This window comes from Ambystoma mexicanum, chromosome 8 (genome assembly GCF_040938575.1).
Source record: "Ambystoma mexicanum isolate Mex_15411 chromosome 8, UKY_AmexF1_1, whole genome shotgun sequence".
Classification (NCBI taxonomy): Eukaryota; Metazoa; Chordata; class Amphibia; order Caudata; family Ambystomatidae; genus Ambystoma; species Ambystoma mexicanum.
Window position 1 is genome coordinate 1,680,319,599 of NC_090929.1, and position 20,326 is coordinate 1,680,339,924.

Here is a 20,326-nt window from a genome sequence, read left to right on the forward strand (position 1 = left end):
TGGGGAGAGGAAACACCTTGGAGTGACAGATGTTGCATCCATTTTAACCCTAGCATCCAAAACTTGATGCAGTCCAAATGAGTATATCATCATGGCCGCCATGTACCACCTTCCCCTGTACTGACAATATGTCATCAGTGTGATGGTGACATTCCTGCAGGGCGCACGCAATGGCACCGTATGTCTTCAAACACTAGGCCGGTCCCCACGTCTGGGGATGCCTCTGTCGCCGCTGCTCTCATTCTACTTTTAACCATACAAAACACAGCACTACCCGCAAGATAACTGTGTTTCTCTGGTAGAACAGCAGTCAGCAATGAATGGAATGGCTATAGATCAAACAAGCAATTTACCGGGTTACTGTCGCAGAGAGAGAGGGGGGGCAATGGGGATGAGGAGTGAGGGTGAAGATGGAGGTGGGAGTTACAGAGAGTGCAATATTGCTGTATGTTAGGACAGATTGCATTCCAGAGTGTAATTTTCCAGCGGAGAGCCATTATCTGCAGACCTACATGTAGACGGCTCCCCGCCACCATATTTTGGTCATTTGCACAAGGGAGTGGAAATGTGCAGGGCAAAAGGCGCCGTACACGTGTGTATGTCGCCTTTTGCCCACACATTTTCAATCCGCGTAGAGGGATTGAGACGAGAACAGCTTGCTTAATCAATCGGGCACAGGAAGATGTGTGGCACGTACGAGCGCCATACCTTGAAGGCCGTAGAGTTGGTAGTGACGGTCTGAAACCCTCCCCATGTCTTGACTAGACGGAGGAAAGCAACACAGGTGCAGCAAAGGCACGTGTGGCTCAGGTACAGCATGGCTGAGATCCCGTAGTGGGGGAACCGAGCAGCAGTGCAGATGTTGCACCCAGTAACAGCCATAAAAGGGCATTGGCCTAGGTCCTGGAATGGCATAGACCGACATGGATCATGCATGGCCATACGTGATCACTGTATTGCCTTTTGCTGTCAGAGAAAAATGTACTTTAACTGTGGACTTTTGTGAGCCGCGCAGGTAAAGAGTCAGAAACAAAAGCAGAAATAAGAGTGCTAGAGTGAAGAAGGGAGCTGAGAATCAGGAAGGAGACACAAACAGAAAGTAGAATGGGAATACACGTAGCAGAGGGAGGATTAGATCCAGTAAGCCGAAAGGAGAAACAGGAATGGGGGAATAGAGCTAGCACCCAGATAAGAGAGGCAGGAATGAGAGCAGCAAAATAAGAACTGGAGCCAGGAAGCATACAAGACAACAAAGGAATAAGAGTAATGTAAGATTTGGCAGTGCCAAGAAACAGAAATTAGAACAGGAATAAGAACAACAAATGAAAGAATGCAGCCCAGAAACAGGGAGCAGAACCGATAATAAGAGCAACAGAGGGAAATAGAGTCAGGAAATAGAAGCAGAAAGGGGAAACAGGAATGAGAGCAGTATAGGAGGAATGGAGCCAGGAAAGGAGAAACAGGAATGAGAAAAGAATCGGAGGAATGTAGCCAGGAAACAGACACAAAAAGAAGTAACAGAAATGAGAGCAACTGATGGAGTAAATAGAGCCAGAATACAAAAACAGAAAGAAGAATCGAAAATAAGGGCAAATGAGGGAGTAAATAGGGTCAGGAAATAGAAGCAGAAAGGAGAAGCAGGAATGAGAGCAGTATAGGAGTAATTGTTAAGAAAGGAAGAAGGCAATGTGCACGGAATCGCACAGTGTACAACTTTGAATCTAAATATGTGCATACAATACCCAAGACTCGTGTATACTAAAACCCAGGAGTACAAATAGAGTGAAACAATAATACCAATATATGAAAAGGGATGTGGGGTAAGCACTTAGGACCTCCTTATGACTGAAAGGAAAGTCGGCAAACTCCTTAACCACTATGCTATTACAGATACTGACAGCGCTAAGCCCACGTAGAGGGCAAGCAAGGACAGGATCTGTGAGCTGACACTCTGGATGATACTGAATAAGAAACTTAGAAACAGTACTCACGAGGACCGGAAAGACCACTTGAATGTCAGTAAACTCACGAACCCAGTTGATCAAACAGGGACCCTGAAGGCTATAACAGCAATGGGTGGAGGAAACTAAATACATAAGACCCTAGTCAAGGGGCAAGTAGGAATTGTGATTATAAAATAGTGAGGAAAACAAAAGGGCATTCACACTGGGACTAGGTACAACAACACCCACACCTTCATCTACTAATCAATGGGAAATAAATGCAGAAGTGCAATGGAAAACATGGAATGGATCCCAATAGAAAGTAAGGATCAGGAGCAGGGAAAATGATATCACAAAAGGAAACCGTAAGGCAGGAAGCTAAATCTATAAAGGGAAAGACTAATGCATCAAGTTTTTCAGTAGCAAAGGACAGCATCAAAGAACACAGGCAAATTGGGCAGCATCAAAGGGTTGCGCACAGAGAAAGGCTGCCTGCAGACAGAGGAAGACAGAAAGGGAAATCCAGAAAGCAGAAATCAATTAAGCACATAAATCCAAAATCCAGGGCAGAGGAACAAGAAACAGGAACTAGGAACTAGGCACAAAAGCTAGGAACAAGGGACCAGTCACAACAGGAACACTGCAACAATGACCAGCGCTGGACTGAAGCAAACTGAGGCTTTTAAAGCTGCTTAACGAGCACACCCCTCAGGTGTGCCGCCTGCTGCACCTGCAGCCACAGGTGTTGCCTATCCTCCACCCAACCTTGTCCTGCAAGGGAGGAGGTGAAGCAGTGAGCCAGGCATTCTGGGAAGCATAGTCATTTGATTAAAGTAGCATGCTGGCTGCCAAAAACCTTGAATGGATCCGGAAGGGATGTAACTTGAAAAATAGGGTTTTAGCGCTCCCAATTCATCAGAACACTGTAGCATAAGGTTCGGAGGAAATGTCCAGTAGGGAATAAACCCCAAAACATGCCCCCAAGTGGCGGGAACGGGAGCGAAGGGAGCGAGCCGTGACAGTAATGGAGCCAGAAAATGAGAAACAGGAATGAGAACAGAATAGGGGGAATGTAGCCAGGAAACGGACACAGAAAGAAGAAACAGAAATGAGAGCAACTGATGGAGTAAATAGAGGCAGACAACAGAAACAGAAAGAAGAATCGAGAATAAGGGCACATGAGGGAGTAAATAGTCAGGAAATATAAGCAGAAAGTGGAAACAGGAATGAGAGCAGCTGATGGATTAAATAGAGTTAGGAAATAGAAGCTGAAAGGAGTAACAGAAATGAGAGCAGAATAGGAGGAATGGCGTATCTGTAGAAAAAACAAATTAATAAAAACAAATGGAATATTTGTTCGAATTTCAGCTGAACGAAAATTTCGAACAGCCGAAAATGTGAAACAAATAACCCATTCAGTGCCATTATAGTGAAGAAAGGGAGTGGGGGTGTCCCCCGCACCCTTGCTCACTACAATGGCATTGTGGGTTGTGGTGATGTCGTCCGCTCCCTAAACAAAAAAGATAACATTTTCTTTTTTAAAGGACCCTGCAGCCCCGGTTCCCATGCACCTAAGTGAAGGGAACCGGCTTCTCAGAGGGATGGAGGAGTTGGCGGGAGACAGTGAAGTGTGCCGCCAAAAGGTAAGTAAGGAGGTGAGGGATGTCCGCGTGAGAAAAAAAAGAAAGTCATTTTCATTCAAATAACTTTAGTTTTTTCTCCCTGGGACATTTCTCATTCGATTATTTCATGGACATCCGAGGAATGGAGCCAGGAAACAGACACAGAAAGAAGAAACAGGAATAAGAGCAACGGATGGAGTAAATAGTTTCAGGAAACAGAAACAGAAAGAAAAATCGAGAATACGAGCAACTGAGGGAGTAAATAGAGTCAGGAAACAGACACAGAAAGAAGAAAGAGGAATGAGAGCAATGGATGGAGTCAATCGTTTCAGGAACCGAAACAGAAAGAAGGAACTGAAATAAAAACAACACAAAATCGAGAATTAGAGCAACTGAGGGAGTAAATAGAGTAGAGGAAATATAAGCATGAAGGAGAAACAGGAATGAGAGCAGAATATGTGGAATGGTGCCGTAAACAGACACAAAAAGAAGAAACAGGAATAACAGCAACTGATGGAGTAAATAAAGTTAGGAAACAGAAACAGAAAGAAGAATCGAGAATACGAGCAATTTAGGGAGTGAATAATCAGGAAATAGGAGAAACGGCAGTGAGAGCCGAATAGGGGGAATTGAGCTAGGAAACAGACACAGAAAGAAGAAACAGTTTAGGTACAACTGAAGGAGTAAATAGAGTCAAGAAATAGAAGCAGAAAGGAGAAACAGGAACGCAGGCCAGGAAACAGACACAGAAAGAAGAAACAGGAATAAGAGCAACTGATGGAGTAAATCATTTCTGCAAATGGAAACAGAAAGAAGGAATTGAAATAAAATCAACACAGGGATTAAACAGAGTCAAGAAATAGAAACAAAGAGAAATAAATAGTATAAGAGAAACCAGAGCGAGTAAATATGTACAGGAAACGGGCACAGAAAGAAGAAGCATAAATAAGAGCAACATAGAGAGTACACAGAAGCAGACATTAGAAATGCGAATAAGAGCAACAGAGGGAGTATAAAGAGTCAGGAAACAGAAAGAAGAAACTGATGTAAGAGTAACAGAGGGAACAGTAAAGACAAGGAACTAAAAGGAGAAACAACCCTCTTAAAAACATAGTTCGGGATAAGAAAAGAGAATCCCAGTAGCATTAAGGAAATAAACGGGAATAGAAGGCATAGTGGAGCCAAGAAAAATAAATCAGGAGGGGGATACAAGAAACAACGGGGAAAGAAAATAAATCAGGAGGGGGATACAAGAAACAACGGGGAAAGGCGTAGAGTGGTGAAACCCGGGTGGAGAAATAAAAATACAATTAACAATGGGAGGAATAGAGCTGCGAAGCAGAAACGAGGAAAAGCAATAGGGGGAAAAAGGCTTATGGGAGCCAAAAGAAAACAGTCATGAGAAACAAAACCAGGAAACAGAATGAAGATAGAGTAGATGGAGCAACAGGAAAAGTAGAAAAGGAACATGCACAGCGGAAGTAGAATGAGAGGTAGAACGAGCAACTGGGGGGAGACTAGTAAAACCAATTAAGGGAGGAATACAATCCTGTCACACCTGCAGAATTTGGCCAGACAATCCTTACTGATGTATTGTCCCCTTCCCACAGGTCGAGCTTCGAGGGGACGGATGCTTTGCTGTCTTCTGGGATGAAAATCTCGCACCCCGGAACTTGCTTGCTGCCGGGCAGCCAGGACCCTCTAACGCATCTATCAGACCGGGCCAAACAGAGGGAAATGGAGCACGACACACCAGGAACCTTGCAGATCAAAATGGAGATGGTGAGGAGGGGTCTGGGCACGAACTGCATGCTCTGAAAGGTCACATCCGTGCTTGTAGATAACTACGATACTGGAATAGAGGCACCCGTAGCAGGAGCTCAGAGAGAAATGAATCATCTTGCCTGCTTCTTCTCGCCTCTTGGTCATCTTCAGATTCTCACTGTGTCTACATGGAGGCAAGGAGACGGCTTCTCCCAATCCCAGACTGCACCGGGCGCTGCACATAAGCACTGTGCAAGGCGCAGCATGGGGCTTTGTGCCTCATTATTGGAATACTGGTGCTCCTGGGCACATCAGCTGCACCAAGTACAGGTGTGGCGGCTTTCTCGTGCAACCTTTAGTTTTGACGCTCACTTAATGAGCATCCAAATCCAAGCACACTTTTAAAGAGGCCTGGGCTTTCCCCCTTTGGCAGATACTCTAAAGGCTCCATGGGAAACTCCCATCCCCCTTCAAACATGTCCCTGGGTGGCACACACACAGAGAGCCTGATTGCTTGCGTATGCACACAATCTCAGCGGCCCTCGGTCACCTCACACATCCTTGTTGCAATGCATCCTGGGTTTTCGTCTGTTATTGTTTTCATGCCTCCTGGGGATTTTGGAGATCTTTGGCATGGCTCCTCTCCCCCATTTCCACGCTCCTTGGGATTGGTCTGATCTTTGAGATCTTTGGCATATCTCCTCTCCCTCATTTCCACACTCCTTGGGATTGGTCTGATCTTTGAGATCTTTGGCATACCTCCTCTCCCTAATTTCCACACTCCTTGGGATTGGTCTGATCTTGTCTGTTTCCTTGTTTCCATACCTACTGAGGATTCTCGTGATCTCCTGTCTTGTTTTATCTTCCTGCCGTTCTCATTTCCTTGGTTTCCATCAAGATCATGGAGTCATTCTGGCCCCCCTACCTGTCTTAGTGGATAGAAATGGCGACTCGACCCATTATGCTGCCTCTGATGCATACAAAAAGTAGGAAAAGTGACTAAAGGGGCGGATCCCTGGAGGAAAAACCAACAGGCAGAAATAAAACTTCATTTAGGTTCTATGTTTAGCAGTCATAGGACAAAGCACAAAAATTATGAAGGCGAGGTAACAGGAAAAGCAGCAATGTGAGTTCCTCCTTAACTGGCTTCCCTAAATACAGCCCAGCAGCCACATGGTCAGGAAGGAAGGAAGCGCACAGAAGCCATGATGGCTTGGGAAGCTTCCCGGCCATCTAACCACAAATAAGGACCTGCGTGTGAGGCAGACCTCTTAAATGGTAACCCCACGTGTATCATCAGGAATCTCCTGATTGCAGAATCCATTGTGCCAGCCAGCTATCACAGATCCCAGCGCAGCACAATGGTGACCGGTGAAAGGGGCCCGGCTGTAATCTCAAAGCCTGCAAGTCCATTTCCTCACTCCTTGGGAGTGGCTCGATCTTACCCTTTTCCTCGTTTCCACACCATTTGAGGATTCTTTAAATCTCCTGTCTTTGCTTCTCTTCCTCCCATCCTCACCTCGTTGTGTCTATTAAGATCAGGGAGCCAACCAGGCCCATGGGCCCTCTTGGTGGTTAGAAATGACCACTCTTTCCTAATGCCAGTATTAAAATAAAAGATGTGTATGGTAACCCCACAAGTGATACCACAAACGGGAGGAAAAGGCATCCGGCAGAAAAAAGCATCTTGTCCGATTTAAGTCCTTCGATTGACAGTCATACAGGGCAAGAACCATAGAGGCAAGGTAACAGGAGAAGCTCCAAGGTGACTTCCTCCTTGACTTGCTCTGCCCGGTAATTGCTTGACCGATCAGAATGAAGTACACAAAACCCATGTTGTCTTGGGAAGCTTGTCAGGCATCTAACCACAAGCAAGGAAATAGCATGTACGGTAGACATCTTGGAAATGTAAAGCCACCTGCAACACCAGCGCAGCCCAAAACAGACCTGGCGAACGGGGAGCCCACTGTCATATCAATCCTAGAAACCCATTTCCACAATGCACGTGTTTCTCGGACCTCCACTCTTCTCTACTCTTATTTTGTATGTCCTTTGTGTTGTCCTTATCTCCTCTGTCATGTCTCCTCTTCCACCAGATCACACCATTGGGCGGTTCCTCACATCTCCTATGTCTCCTCCCTCTCATTTCCATACCTGTGGCCAGTTCCTGAGCTCTCCTCTCTTATGTCTTCTCACCCTCATTTGCATGCCTCTGGGCTGTCCCTGATAGCTCCTCTCTTATGTCCCTTACCCCCTCATTTCCATACCTCTGGATGGTACTGAGAACTCCTCTCTTATGTCTCCTCCCCCTTATTTCCATACCCTTGGGCAGTTCTTGAGATCTCCTCTCTTAGGTCTCTTCCCCCTCATTTCCATACCTCTGGGTGGTTCCTGAGATCTCCCCTCTTTTGTACCTTACCCCTGTTTCCATACCACTGGGTGGTTCTTAAGATCTCCTCTCTTAGGTCTCCTTCCCTCATTTCCATACCTCTGGGTGGTTCCTGAGATTTCCCCTCTTATGTCCCTTACCCCTGTTTCCATACCACGGTGGTTCCTAAGATCTCCTCTCTTAGGTCTCCTCCCCCTCATTTCCATACCTCTGGGTGGTTCCTGAGATCTCCCCTCTTATGTCCCTTACCCATGTTTCCATACCACTGGGTGGTTCCTAAGATCTCCTCTCTTAGGTCTCCTTCCCTCATTTCCATACCTCTGGGTGGTTCCTGAGATTTCCCCTCTTATGTCCCTTACCCCTGTTTCCATACCACTGGGTGGTTCCTAAGATCTCCTCTCTTAGGTCTCCTCCCCCTCATTTCCATACCTCTGGGTGGTTCCTGAGATCTCCCCTCTTATGTCCCTTCCCATGTTTCCATACCACTGGGTGGTTCCTAAGATCTCCTCTCTTAGGTCTCCTCCCCCTCATTTCCATACCTCTGGGTGGTTCCTGAGATCTCCCCTCTTATGTCCCTTACCCCTGTTTCCATACCACTGGGTGGTTCCTAAAATCTCCTCACTTATGTCTTCTCCCCCTCATTGCCATACCTCTGCGTGGTTCCTGAGATCTCTGAGCATGCCTCCTTGTTCCCATGCCTTTTTTGTGGTTCCTGTGGTGTCCTTTATTATGTCACTGTGTTCTTCTATCTGGCAGGATCATTTTGTAAAAAGGGCACTTTGCATGCAGGGGACATCCAGCATCTGCACTTAACACGTGGTTGGGTCTCCTGCATACAATTTTCAACTTTTGCAAAACAGAGTGCAAAACTCGTGCAAAAACAAGTGAAAGCACAGTTTTTCTTTCATTTTACTCTTGTTTTGTAAACAATGTAAATGCAGCCTGAAAATGATGCTGTGCCAGCGGCATTTACAGTAGATGCCTATGGAATCTGCCTGCATATATCAGGTGCTAAATGCAGGTGGATTGCATACTTTCATTTATTTCACACCTGCATTAAAATCTCTTGTAGGAATAAAACCAGGAGGCCTTTGAAGGAGTATGAATGCATGACAGAAATGCAAAATCTGTTTTGTGCCCCTACTCCTCATTCAAATGCATTGAAAATCCACTGTAGTATAAAGGTAAGGTGTAAACAGCCTTACATTTGCACCCCACCCCATAGAAAATAGACTCTATATGTCTCTTCTAATTCACTTTTAACGTGACTGTGTTTGTGTATTTGTGTCTGTATTTCCATCTTTACATGCATATGTGGGTGTGGGTGTGTGTGTGTGTGAGTATCTGTGTATGTAGTTAAATCTTTATGTGCATGTGTGTGTGCATATCTGTGTCCGAATTTACATCTTTATGTTTGTGGGTGTGTGTGTGTGCATATCTGTGTCTGTATTTACATCTTTACGTGTGTGCTTGCGGGTGTGCATATCTGGGTCTGTATTTACATCTTTATGAGTGTGTGTGTGTATGCGTGCACATATCTGTGTCTGCATTTACATCTTTATGTGCACGTGTGTGCGTGTATGTGTGTGTGTGTGTGTGTGTGTGTGTGTGTGTGCATATCTGTGTGTGTGTGTGTGCATATCTGTGTATGTATTTACATCTTTATGTCCGTGTGTGGGTGTGTGTGTGGGCGTGCGCATATCTGTGTCTGTACTTACATCTCTATGTCCATGTGTGTGGGTGGGTGGGTGTGTGTGGGCGCGTGCGCATATCTGTGTCTCTATTTACATCTTTATGTGCATGTGTGTGGGTGTATTATTGTGTGTGCATATCTGTGTCTGCATTTACATCTTTATGTGCACGTTTGTGGGTGTATGTGTGTGTGTGCAAATCTGTGTCTGTATTTACATCTTTATATCCATGTGTGGGTGTGTGTGTGGGCGTGCGCATATCTGTGTCTGTACTTACATCTTTAGGTCCATGTGTGTGGGTGTGTGGATGTGTGTGGGCGCCTGCGCATATCTGTGTCTGTATTTACATCTGTATGTGCATGTGTTTGGGTGTATTTGTGTGTGTGCAGATCTGTGTCTGTATTTACATCTTTATGTGAATATATGTGCCATGCCCTCTCTTGTAATATTCTCTAATTGCAACCCTCCAGATGTCCCCGGAGGACCCCTTCTTGTCCGCAGATACTCTTCTCTCCAGGATATCCCACCAGTCTGCAGCCAGTGTGGCCCTGGATTACTTGGAGCCTGATTTGGCAGAGAAGAATCCCCAGGTCTTTGCACAGAAACTCCAGGTGAGCAGAAGTTGTACTGAGTGAGGGTGTGCAAAATTCCATGGAAGGATATTATTTAGGAGAATCTATCCAGTCTGCTTTGTATTCTTGATGCCCACCCCACCTGATTTCACATTTGTTTTGGTGTAAATTGATTCATGGGCCTGTCCTGTATTAGCCATGCAGGCATGTTGTTTACATATAAAGCACCTGACTTCTTCCTGCTGCCCCCACTCTTTTCTAAGTTTGCCCTGCCGGCTCCCTACAGGCATATTTTGTTTTCATCCCTGATTCTTAGCAAATCTGTGATTTCAGACCTGGCTCCGGAAGAGGTCTTTAATGTTAGGCCTGGCCCTTAGAGCAGTCTCTGAATATATGTCTGACTTTGACGACAGTCTCTTAATCTTACACCCTTGCCTCCTTCCTTAATAGATTGTTGGAAACCTTGCTCCTTGCAGAAGGCCTGTTTGGAAAACTGTTTTAAATAAGCTGCAAATACAGTTTCCGAATTTAGAATCCGTAGTATGCGAGCATCCTTTCACACAACTGTGAATCCCTTACCCCATAAACACAGCCCGAAAGACCCAAACACTGTTTGTTTCCTCATAGTGACTGGGTCGGGAAATTAGGAAATGTTTTGTGAGGACTTTTTATTTCGTTAGCTTTTGGTACCAACAATATATTGGTTACCATTTGTTTTCTTTTGTGTGTGTGGGTGTATGTGTGTGTATTCTTGTGTGTTTTATTCATCCCCTTACCGCCAGGGGTCGCACAGTTTACGTCACTGGATTCAAGGCGTGTACCCAGCACCCACATCCTAGAAATATGGCAGATTGCGGAGGATGGAGGATGTCATCCTCAACCAGTGAATCTCAGACATAGATGAGGTGCAATCTCTACATGACTAGAGGCTGCTGGCTGGACGGTCTGTCAGTTGCGTGCCGAAAGTCACACCCCAGTTCAAGGATGGTGGGTCCCGGACCTTCAGACATGCAGGAATACATGAAGCCACGAATTATTTGGTGCCAGACCCGTTTTACCTGATAGACAAGACAGATATGGTATCAAAGTGGTTTCTAAGATCTCAGCCCAGCTCCATACATGTTTTGCATGCTCGAACCCCTCAAAGGTGCCATGGTGGTACAAGTGGCGGAAATGTAGAGCACTGCTATAAACCCAGATCCTCGCTACCAGTTGCTCTAGCAGCCTACACATATCCAAGCTTTTCCTCTGGGAGAGCTGCTTCCTCTTCTTATAGTTCAGTTTTCACCCAGAGGCTTAAGAAGAGGAAGCGTCATTCCGAACATGATTCCATGGAGGCTGATTTAAGACCATTGGCACTGGAATCTGTTCCATCAAAACAGTAGAGAAGGCATCATAGAGATAAGGAAAGAACCAAGGACCGGATCTCTTTATGATCGGCAAAGATGATCTGGAATCTAGACTTTGACACGAGCCTTCTATCCGAAGCTTGTGATTTTCACTCATCTTTCTCATCACAAGAACTTTCTGAAGGCGATGGCATTGTGATATCTGATGAGGCTGTAGAATCTTTGCTGGATGACTCTTTTACTCCTCTTTTGGCTTTAAGTCTTTCACCAATTCGAGAGCTCTCCACGACAATTGTGTTTTTAACTAACGTTCAATGTCCAGTAGCCAGGATCTTTGGTATCGGGCCGTTTGATGCCTCCTTTGGAAGGAACTCAACTGATTAATACGCTGATGGTACCGCAGTGGCCTTCTGCTGTTCTTCAGATGAGTATGACTGAACATTAAAGATTTCAGCTTTAGATTCTGACAGGCTCCTTCACCCTCTGTCCTATCTTAGACCTTTAGATCTAGTGGAAGACAAGCGTAAGGGCAGTTGTTTTCAAACTCCTGCCCGGCCTAAAGAACCTGTGCCTGTTCATACTCCCCCAGGCCCTTCTCTGCCTGCTCCGCCAATAAATGAGTCTATGGCTGCTCCTTTATGGCCAATTCAAAAGGCGAGCAGCTTTGTCTGAGAAGGAGGGTCCTTCTCGCCCTCCAAGCAGATTGCCCAACTCCATTCTGTGTACGGATATGGAGGCAATCTTGGAGCCCTGCTTACAGGGGCTTTATTTTTTCCGAAACCCACCCTAAAGCAGCAGCAAAGTTTGTTCCTATGGAGACACATGCTTTAGAGTATGCAGCTCTTCTGAGTCCACATTTTCCAAAAGCCCAGACAATAAAAACGTATTACTGTTTCTGATGTTAGTTAATCTGTTTATAATCACATGCTGTGCATAGTCCGACATCCAGTGGTCACTGTGGAGTATTGCATCCTGTTTTTCGAAAGTCGAAAAGGGGACGTAGACATAGGCGTGTCTGTAATACTATCCCTATAGTGACGTGTAGTGTACCCAAAATCCCTCACGCGTCGAGGTCCCTCAGATTGTTTTTTTCCGCCCACAATACTGGTCGCCTTATGCAGAGCTCGTAAGAGACATTGCCATTTAACATTGATTCGACCCTTGGTCGATTTGTCAGTTATTGTTTAAATCAACCGCCTCCAGCCCTCTTTCGACAGCCATTCAACTTCCCCACCGTGTCAAGATCTTCGACGGCAGAGGTTCCGACGGAGGCGATCCTTTCGGCGCTGCTGAACACGTGGCCCGGCCTCGCCGGCCTACACAGTAGGGAGAGTGGGGGTTGTTGTGGACATTTCTGTTTCTTTTAGAATGCCTTTCCCATTCTCACCTTTTTCCTTCGGGGTTGTTATCACTCATTACATCCTCAGCTATGGAGAGGACGCCTTTTAGATTTTGCCCTCGTTGTAACGGCAAATTTCTGTGGAAGGACAAGCATAAGCGGTGTCACCGCTGCTTACCCCTCGACCACAACGAGGCCGGCTGTGCGGCCTGTAAACTCCTTCAGCCAAAAACCTTGAAGGAACGTAGGGTCAAAAGGTGGGCAGCCTACGGCATGTTGAGGGCTGATTCCTCACCAGCGGCCGCTGCCGCCAAGTGTGACGAGGGGGATAGTGATAACACTACCTCCGTAACAGAGGTTGTCGAACTCTCTATGGAGTGCTCCCGCTCCACCGAATCTGTCCCCGGCCCCGAAAAGCTCAGCTCTGGCCCTACTTATGGGGATGTACACCCCGGCGACGCTGACACAAACGAAAAACTCACAAAGCACACAACCCACGGCCATTCTTCGAAATCGAAGAAGGCCTCAGCGCCAAAGGAGACGCCGAAGTAACCGGCAGCCTCCACCGACCGTATGGGTTGCCAGCCCTCCCTGCAGCCGCATATACGCCTAGTGACTGGGCCTTCTTCTACTAAGGACGCTACCACCAAAACGTCCATCAAAACGCCTCGTAAGTGGGCGTCTGTCGACGGTAAGGTTCCGGCTCCATCGAAAACTATTCACGACCAGCCCTCCACGGACAAACTAGTCGTGGAAAGCTTAGCTAGAATATTCTCCAAGGACACTCAGAGACGGGGGGGAGTCACCGAAGACCGCTCACAAGGTCAGAGAGACGTCAAAATCTACAGAGGGTATGCCGGAACCTCCCCCTACGTCGAAGGGAAAACCCAGAGATACGTCCCCAGTGCCGGCCCCACGAGAAGGGTTCTCAGAGGGCGAAGGGGGTATATCCTCCACGCTATAGGAGAGATCCCGATGCCTAGAGGTGGAGGAGCAGCCCTTTCCGCCACTAGACCATTCAGGGTTATCCCAGTGGACTAGGGAAAGATTTGAATCATGTATGGACAGACTAGATAGGTTGTGTCCACCTCTGAACACATTACACCCAAGAGGCCAAGGGAGGAGCTCCCTGAAGACCCTAGGGCCAAATTTCCAAGACTTTTCGACCTACTTGAGGAAGAAATGGATACATATGACCTCACTGAAGAGGATCCACATTTTCAGGAAGATGAAGAATTCCTAAATACTGAGGATCTACAAGACACTGTAGGGGAATTCGAGGAAGACCCAGACATATGTGAACCGCAGCCCTAGCAGTCACCAGGGGCATCTACAGACTCTGATGTGTTAGATCTGCCCTCTCCTCAGACCACACCGGTCAGGGACCCGTCACCTGTGGATGATCAACCCACCTTCAATGCGATGCTACCCAAGGCGGCAGCACATTTTGAAATTGACACAAGAGAAACTACCCCAGAAGTAGATTTTGTTGAGAACATAATTAAGGAAAAGCCGCCTGCTAGCCAAGCCATACCCCTTCTTGCCTCAGTCAAGAGACGCCTCGTTCCCTCTTTATCTACACCTGCATTGGTTAGAGGGGTCAATCGAAGAATAAAGAAGCTTATTAGCCCCTCACCGTCTGATCCCTTATATATTAGGGGTCACTCCATACCTGATTCCCTGGTAATAACCACCACAAGGAAAAGGGTCGGGGTTCCGCTCTCTACTAGCGAAGCACCCCCAGACAAAGAGGGGAAGAAGCTTTATGCTTTGGGAAAGAGGATTACATCCTAGGCAGCTTTTGCCAGGCGAATTGCCAACAACACAACTTTGTTGGCTAGCTATGCTGATGCCCAATGGGGATTGTTGCGCGAAGGCCTACAAGAAGTCCCTGAGCCCTTGAGAGCCCGCTTGTTAGCCATTGTGACAGAAGGTATGCAGGTCAACCAAACATCAAACATCATCAAGAACACCTTAGATGCTGCTGAAACGGCTGGCCGGTCTCTAGTCCAGGGTGCACTTCTTAAGAGTCACGCTTGGCTCAGAAACTCAGGTTTCAAACCAGAAACACAGGCGTCCCTCATCAACAAACCCCTTGAAGACTCAAACTTGTTTGGCAAGGCGGTTGATGATGCACTGGAAACAGCTAAGAAGGTACACGAAACTCTAAAGACTCTGGACCAAATCACAACACCTCCTAATAAGCGAGGTTATGGCAACAGGCGCTTTTATCGTGGCCAACGACAAAATCAACAACAACAATACTCCTCAGCCGGCAACTGGTCCTCCCCTCAGGGAACCAGTGGACAGTATGCTCAGAGAGGACAACGTTGTGGCAAGGGAAGAGGCCGGGGCTCCACTCCCAGACGCTCCCCGGCTACCAACACCAAATGACCCGAAAGTTCGGGTCCCCTCCCATGCATCTCCAGTCGGGGGCCAGTTAACATCATTCATACAAGCATGTGAGGGAATTACCACAGACCGCTGGGTACTGTCAACAATAGCCCACGGTTACTGCATCGAATTCAGTCAGTCCCCAATATTCAGACCCCCAAAGGGAAGACGCCTATCACCGGAACACCTCTCCATCCTTCTTCAGATAGTCGAACTGCTACTGGAAAAAGGAGCATTAGAGGTCGTGCCCCTATCACAGGTAAAGGAGGGTATTTATTCAGTGTACTTCCTTGTACCCAAAAAGGATCTAACCATGCGCCCTGTACTAGATCTGCACCCAGCGAACAAATTCGTAAATCCTCAGAAATTTCATATGGTGACTTTGCAGGAGGTAATCCCCCTGCTCACACAAGCGGATTACATGGCAACACTGGACATGAAAGATGTATACTTTCATATTTTAATGTTGCCAACGCACAGGAAATACCTCAGGTTCATGATAGAAGGCAACCACTATCAGTTCAAGGTGCTACCTTTCGGCATAGCCTCAGCGCCAAGGGTATTCACGAAGGTACTGGCAGTGGCAGCGGCACACCTGCACAGATAATCCATTCCGGTCTACCCTTACCTCGACGACTGGCTCATAACAGGGGATTCCTACGAGACATGCTTCTCAAATACCCAAAAGACTGTAGACCTTTTGTTCCACCTGGGCTTCTCCATCAACGAGAAGAAGTCCAGCCTAGACCCCAGCCAAGTCAAGCAATTCCTAGGGGCTCTAATTCAAACAAAGGACGGCCTCATCTTCCCCTCCAATGAGAGGGTCCAAAACATGCTGTTTCAGATCCCTCAATATGTAGCCGGTCGGGAGGTGACGGTACGCAAGGCCATGCGGTTGCTAGGAATGATGGCATCATGTATTTGTTTGGTACCTCACGCGCGCCTGCACACGTCCCCTATACAAGAGTGGCTCAATAACAAGTGGTGTCAGGCCAGCGGACAATGGGAAAATCTAGTGGTGGTCTCGCAGACCTTGGTTCTCTCGCTGCGATGGTGGTCAAAGGAAAACCTCGTGTTGGGGAAACCTTTCGCCACCCCCGCAGTGGAAGCCACTCTAACCGCAGACGCATCCCTCACAGGATGGGGGGCTCACCTATCCCATCAGACTGCACACAGAGTTTGGACTCCGAGTATGGCGTCCAAACACATAAACTTGCTGGAACTGCTGGCGGTCTTCAAGGCACTGAAGACTTTCCAGACAGACCTACAAGGGAAAACAGTGCTGATCCTCATAGACAGTACCACGGCCATGTACTACCTGAACAAGCAAGGGGGCACTCACTCTCCAGGACTCTCCAAGCTGTCCCAGAACATCTGGAAGTGGGCTCTCAAATACAACATGTTCCTGTTATCTCAACATGTACCAGGGGAACTCAATCTTCTGGCAGACAAACTCAGCAGAGACTTCCCTCTGCCCGCAGAGTACGAATGGTGACTACACGAAGACATCATCTGCATCGTTTTCGCAGAATGGGGCTTCCCAGAGATCGACCTGTTCGCAACTCTGGAGAACACCCAATGCCAATATTACGCCTCCAGGTACCCCCAGAACCGCTCCAAGGGTAACGGTCTCTGGATAACATGGTCAGGGAAATTTGCCTACGCTTTTCCCCCGACTCCCCTTCTCAACAAGATAGTGCACAAGATGCACCAGGAACCAGTTACCATGATAATGGTGGCCCCCATGTGAGCCCGCCAACCCTGGTTCGCTCATCTGATGGAGATGTCACTGTCTCCTCCAGTGAAACTACCCTGCCCATACAACATGCTTTCACAGGACAGGGGCCAAACGCTGCACCCATGCCCACACACCCTTAACTTGGCAGCCTGGCTCCTGAGGTCATAGAATTTGGTCATTTTCAGCTCCCTCAGAGATGAATGGAGCAGATTCTATAACAAGGACACCAGCTGGCTCAGGCTCTGTTAATACTAGGCAGAAAGACCATATGAAGGGTTAATTGAGGATATCTGATTGAAGGGAGTAATTGACAGGTCATTGGGCCAATCACAGAGAAGCTTTGATTGAGATGAAGTTTTCTGACAACAATTGTCCCTTCTTTGTTTTGTTTGTGTTTGGTTGCCAGGAGACCGAAGAGGAGGATTTGAAGAGCGACGGTTTGAACTGGGCTTATTGAGATAGAAGAAGAAGAGAGGGGAGTTGTGCTGTTGCACCGAGTTAACCAGAAGTTAATGAAACTAATATTATATGCGATCGTTTGAAATCGCTATTCAGTTTGTCCCTTGTGAAGGCGAGAGAAGCCGAAGAGGGGGAGAGTCAGCGCAAGACGGAACAGCTGATCTGCCGAAGGGAGTAGCTGCGGCGAAGCTCGTACAGACGGAGACCGCGCTGGGCCGAGCAGCTGATCACCCGGTGAGCCTCCCGAGGATAGAAGTTTCGGTCATCGGAGACCGTCAAGACGAACAGCTGATCTACCCCGGGAACGCCGAAGGAAGGAGGCGCGGTCATCGAGAGCCGCGAAGGCGAGCAGCTGATACACTGCCGGGAGCGTCGAGGGGAGGAGTTTCGATCAGAGGAGGTCGCGCTGAGCGAAGCGCTGAATGACAAAACAGACGTGAGAGACAGAGTCGAGGTCGAGTGGAGCCATACAGAAGCAATTAGCTGTAACCGGTAAGAGAGAGAAAAGGGGTGTATTTTAAACGGACATGAGACGAAATTAAGGGGAGTCGCTAACTCGAAAGGACTAGTACAGTCACTATATAAATGAACAAAGGGGGAAGAATTGATACCAGATGAGACGAAGGTACAGGATGAGGAGTGAAAATAAAATAGAATAAGAAGAATAAAGGTAACAATCTACCTCATGTGTAATCCCCGACAATGTAGTTACAGAAAGAAGTATATATGATGATCTGAGCTATATTCTCTTAAAGACTTTAAGGAATAAAAAGAGACTTGTTCAGTTAAATCCAATAAGGAACTCTTGACAGAATAAAAACTCTATTGTTTCCAAAAATCCGATAAAAGACAGACACACCTATTTAAAGTAAGAGAACAAGTAATTTGCAAAGACTGTAAAACCACAGAGAAAAGAAGTGAATCTGAGTATATGATAGGAGAAAAGACCCAAACAGTATTATAGACTTCAAAGAAAGGAAGACACGAAGATTAACAAAGACTTACCTGAAATCTTCTGTCCCGTTTGGCCAGAAAAACTCTGTCCTCACCAGAAGACGCATCGGGAGACCACCTGTATCCTTTCTTTTGGTTTCTGAAAGAAAACATAGAAAAATTAGAAGAGTTATATGTTGATAATAAAAGATACCTTGGGAACAAGTTAATTTACAATCTCCGTTTAACTGTGTTTATTTACAATTATTGTGTATAAAAATCACAATTTGGTGTCTGAAGTGGGATCTAAAGCCGAACACCATGGAAGAACTCATTAAAACGCTAAGTGAGGGGCAACAATTACTTCAACAGGCGTTACAGTTACAGAACCAACAAGCCCAAGCAGATAGGCAAGCCTTTCAACAGGCCATACAACTACAACAAGCTCAATTAATGGAGGTGACCACCGTACGACGACATTCCCAGGTTCCAGCATCAGTCTTACAAAAGTACGCAGTGGGAGAGGACCCAGCTCACTTCTTTGTGAACTTCGAGAGAGTGGCTAGGAACGCTCAATGGCCAAACGATAGCTGGTGTCACTACATAGCACCCCTCATGACAGGTGAGATGCAGAGTGCTTACCAAGCAGCCAATCCAACTGGCGAAACACCGTATGCGGATATGAAACGAGTAGTACTGGAACGCTTGGGACATGATGAAGAAGCATATAGGATAAAATTTAGAGAAGTCAAGCTACAAACCGAAGAGACACCGAGGCAGCTGTTTTATAGAGTTAAAGAGTTAGGAGAGAAATGGTTACAGTCCAACTCCAGTACCGCTCATGAGATGTCAGAGAAAATTGTTATGGAGCAGTTTGTTGAAGCCTTACATTTACCAATGCAACGTTGGGTGCGCCAACATCACCGACCCAGCCTGGTTGAAGCTGTTAACATCGCTTCAGCCTATCAAAAGGCTGGACAAGGCAGGTCCATGTCATATGCGGTAAACAACAAACCAAGCTCCACACCCAGTTGGAATAACCCTTCTCTCAGAACAACCACTGTTACAAGATGGCCGAACTCGATGTTACGTAAGCCGGAGTGGGAGGCTCCTAGAGGGAGACCAACGAGTGAGAGCCCTGTAGGCATCAGGCCCGCTAGTATGGTACCAAAAGGCATACAATGTTTTGAATGTGGTGAGTGGGGACACCTAGCAAGAATGTGTCCCAAAAGAGCTAAAGCTGAACCTATGGACCTGGGTAACATGGAGGTTCCCAGAGAAGGAGAATATCAAGAAGGAACAGCAATCCCAAAAACATCGTATTCGTATATTTGCGAAGCAGAAGTTGATGGGAAACCTACAAGAGCCATGGTGGATACCGGCAGTTTGCAAACAGTAGTAAATACAGAACTTGTGGGGAATACTGGGGACCCGAATACACTAATTCCCATACGTTGTGTCCATGGAGATGTCAAACCTTACCCGACCAAAGAGATTAGTTTAAAGGTAGCCGGGGAACAGATGGAGGTGAGGGCAGCCCTAATGCCAGTATTACCAGAGCCTCTGCTTATTGGTTCCGATGTTCCCAATTTTTCACGGATCATAAAGTCGATAGAAGAAAGTTGGTTAAGAAATGCCCCTTTCGCCCACGAGACAATTGCAGAGCCTTCAAATAAAGAAAGGAAAGTGAAATCTGAGTTAAGAAAGTTAAAGAAAGTTTGGGCCGAGAAAAATGTTTGTCCCATTGCAATTGACTGGAAAATTGATGAAGCGGGAGATACTTTCAGAATGGCACAAGAAATAGATCCATTATTAGGAAATGCTAGGGCTGCAGTTCACTCAGGGGTATCGGGAAATGGTCCCTATTTTGTTAAAGAAAAAGGATTATACTATCGAACTAGCAAGGATGCCACTGGAACTATTCTGAAACAGTTGCTAGTTCCCAAGAAATATTATCAAACTGTGTTGGAAGTGGCACATCTACAAATTGGTGAAGGTCATTTAGGAACAGAGAAGACCACACAGAAAATCCTTGCCAGGTTTTATTGGCCGGGGTTATATGCTCAGGTGGCTCGTTTCTGCCAAGCATGTCCAGAAGGCCAGAAGAAAAATAAAGCCAATGTGAGGAAAGCA

General features: G+C 46.6%; 1 protein-coding gene across 9 annotated transcripts in view; it reads left to right on the top strand.

The window, feature by feature from the left end:
• Positions 1–20,326, top strand: part of TACC2 (transforming acidic coiled-coil containing protein 2) — a 984,629-nt gene that overhangs the window by 779,451 nt on the left and 184,852 nt on the right. For all 9 annotated transcript variants that reach the window (XM_069611973.1, XM_069611974.1, XM_069611969.1 and 6 more), the window contains 2 exons: positions 5,176–5,347; positions 9,880–10,020. In XM_069611973.1, the coding sequence (XP_069468074.1) occupies positions 5,176–5,347; positions 9,880–10,020 (313 nt within the window). The remainder of the gene's footprint in view (positions 1–5,175; positions 5,348–9,879; positions 10,021–20,326) is intronic.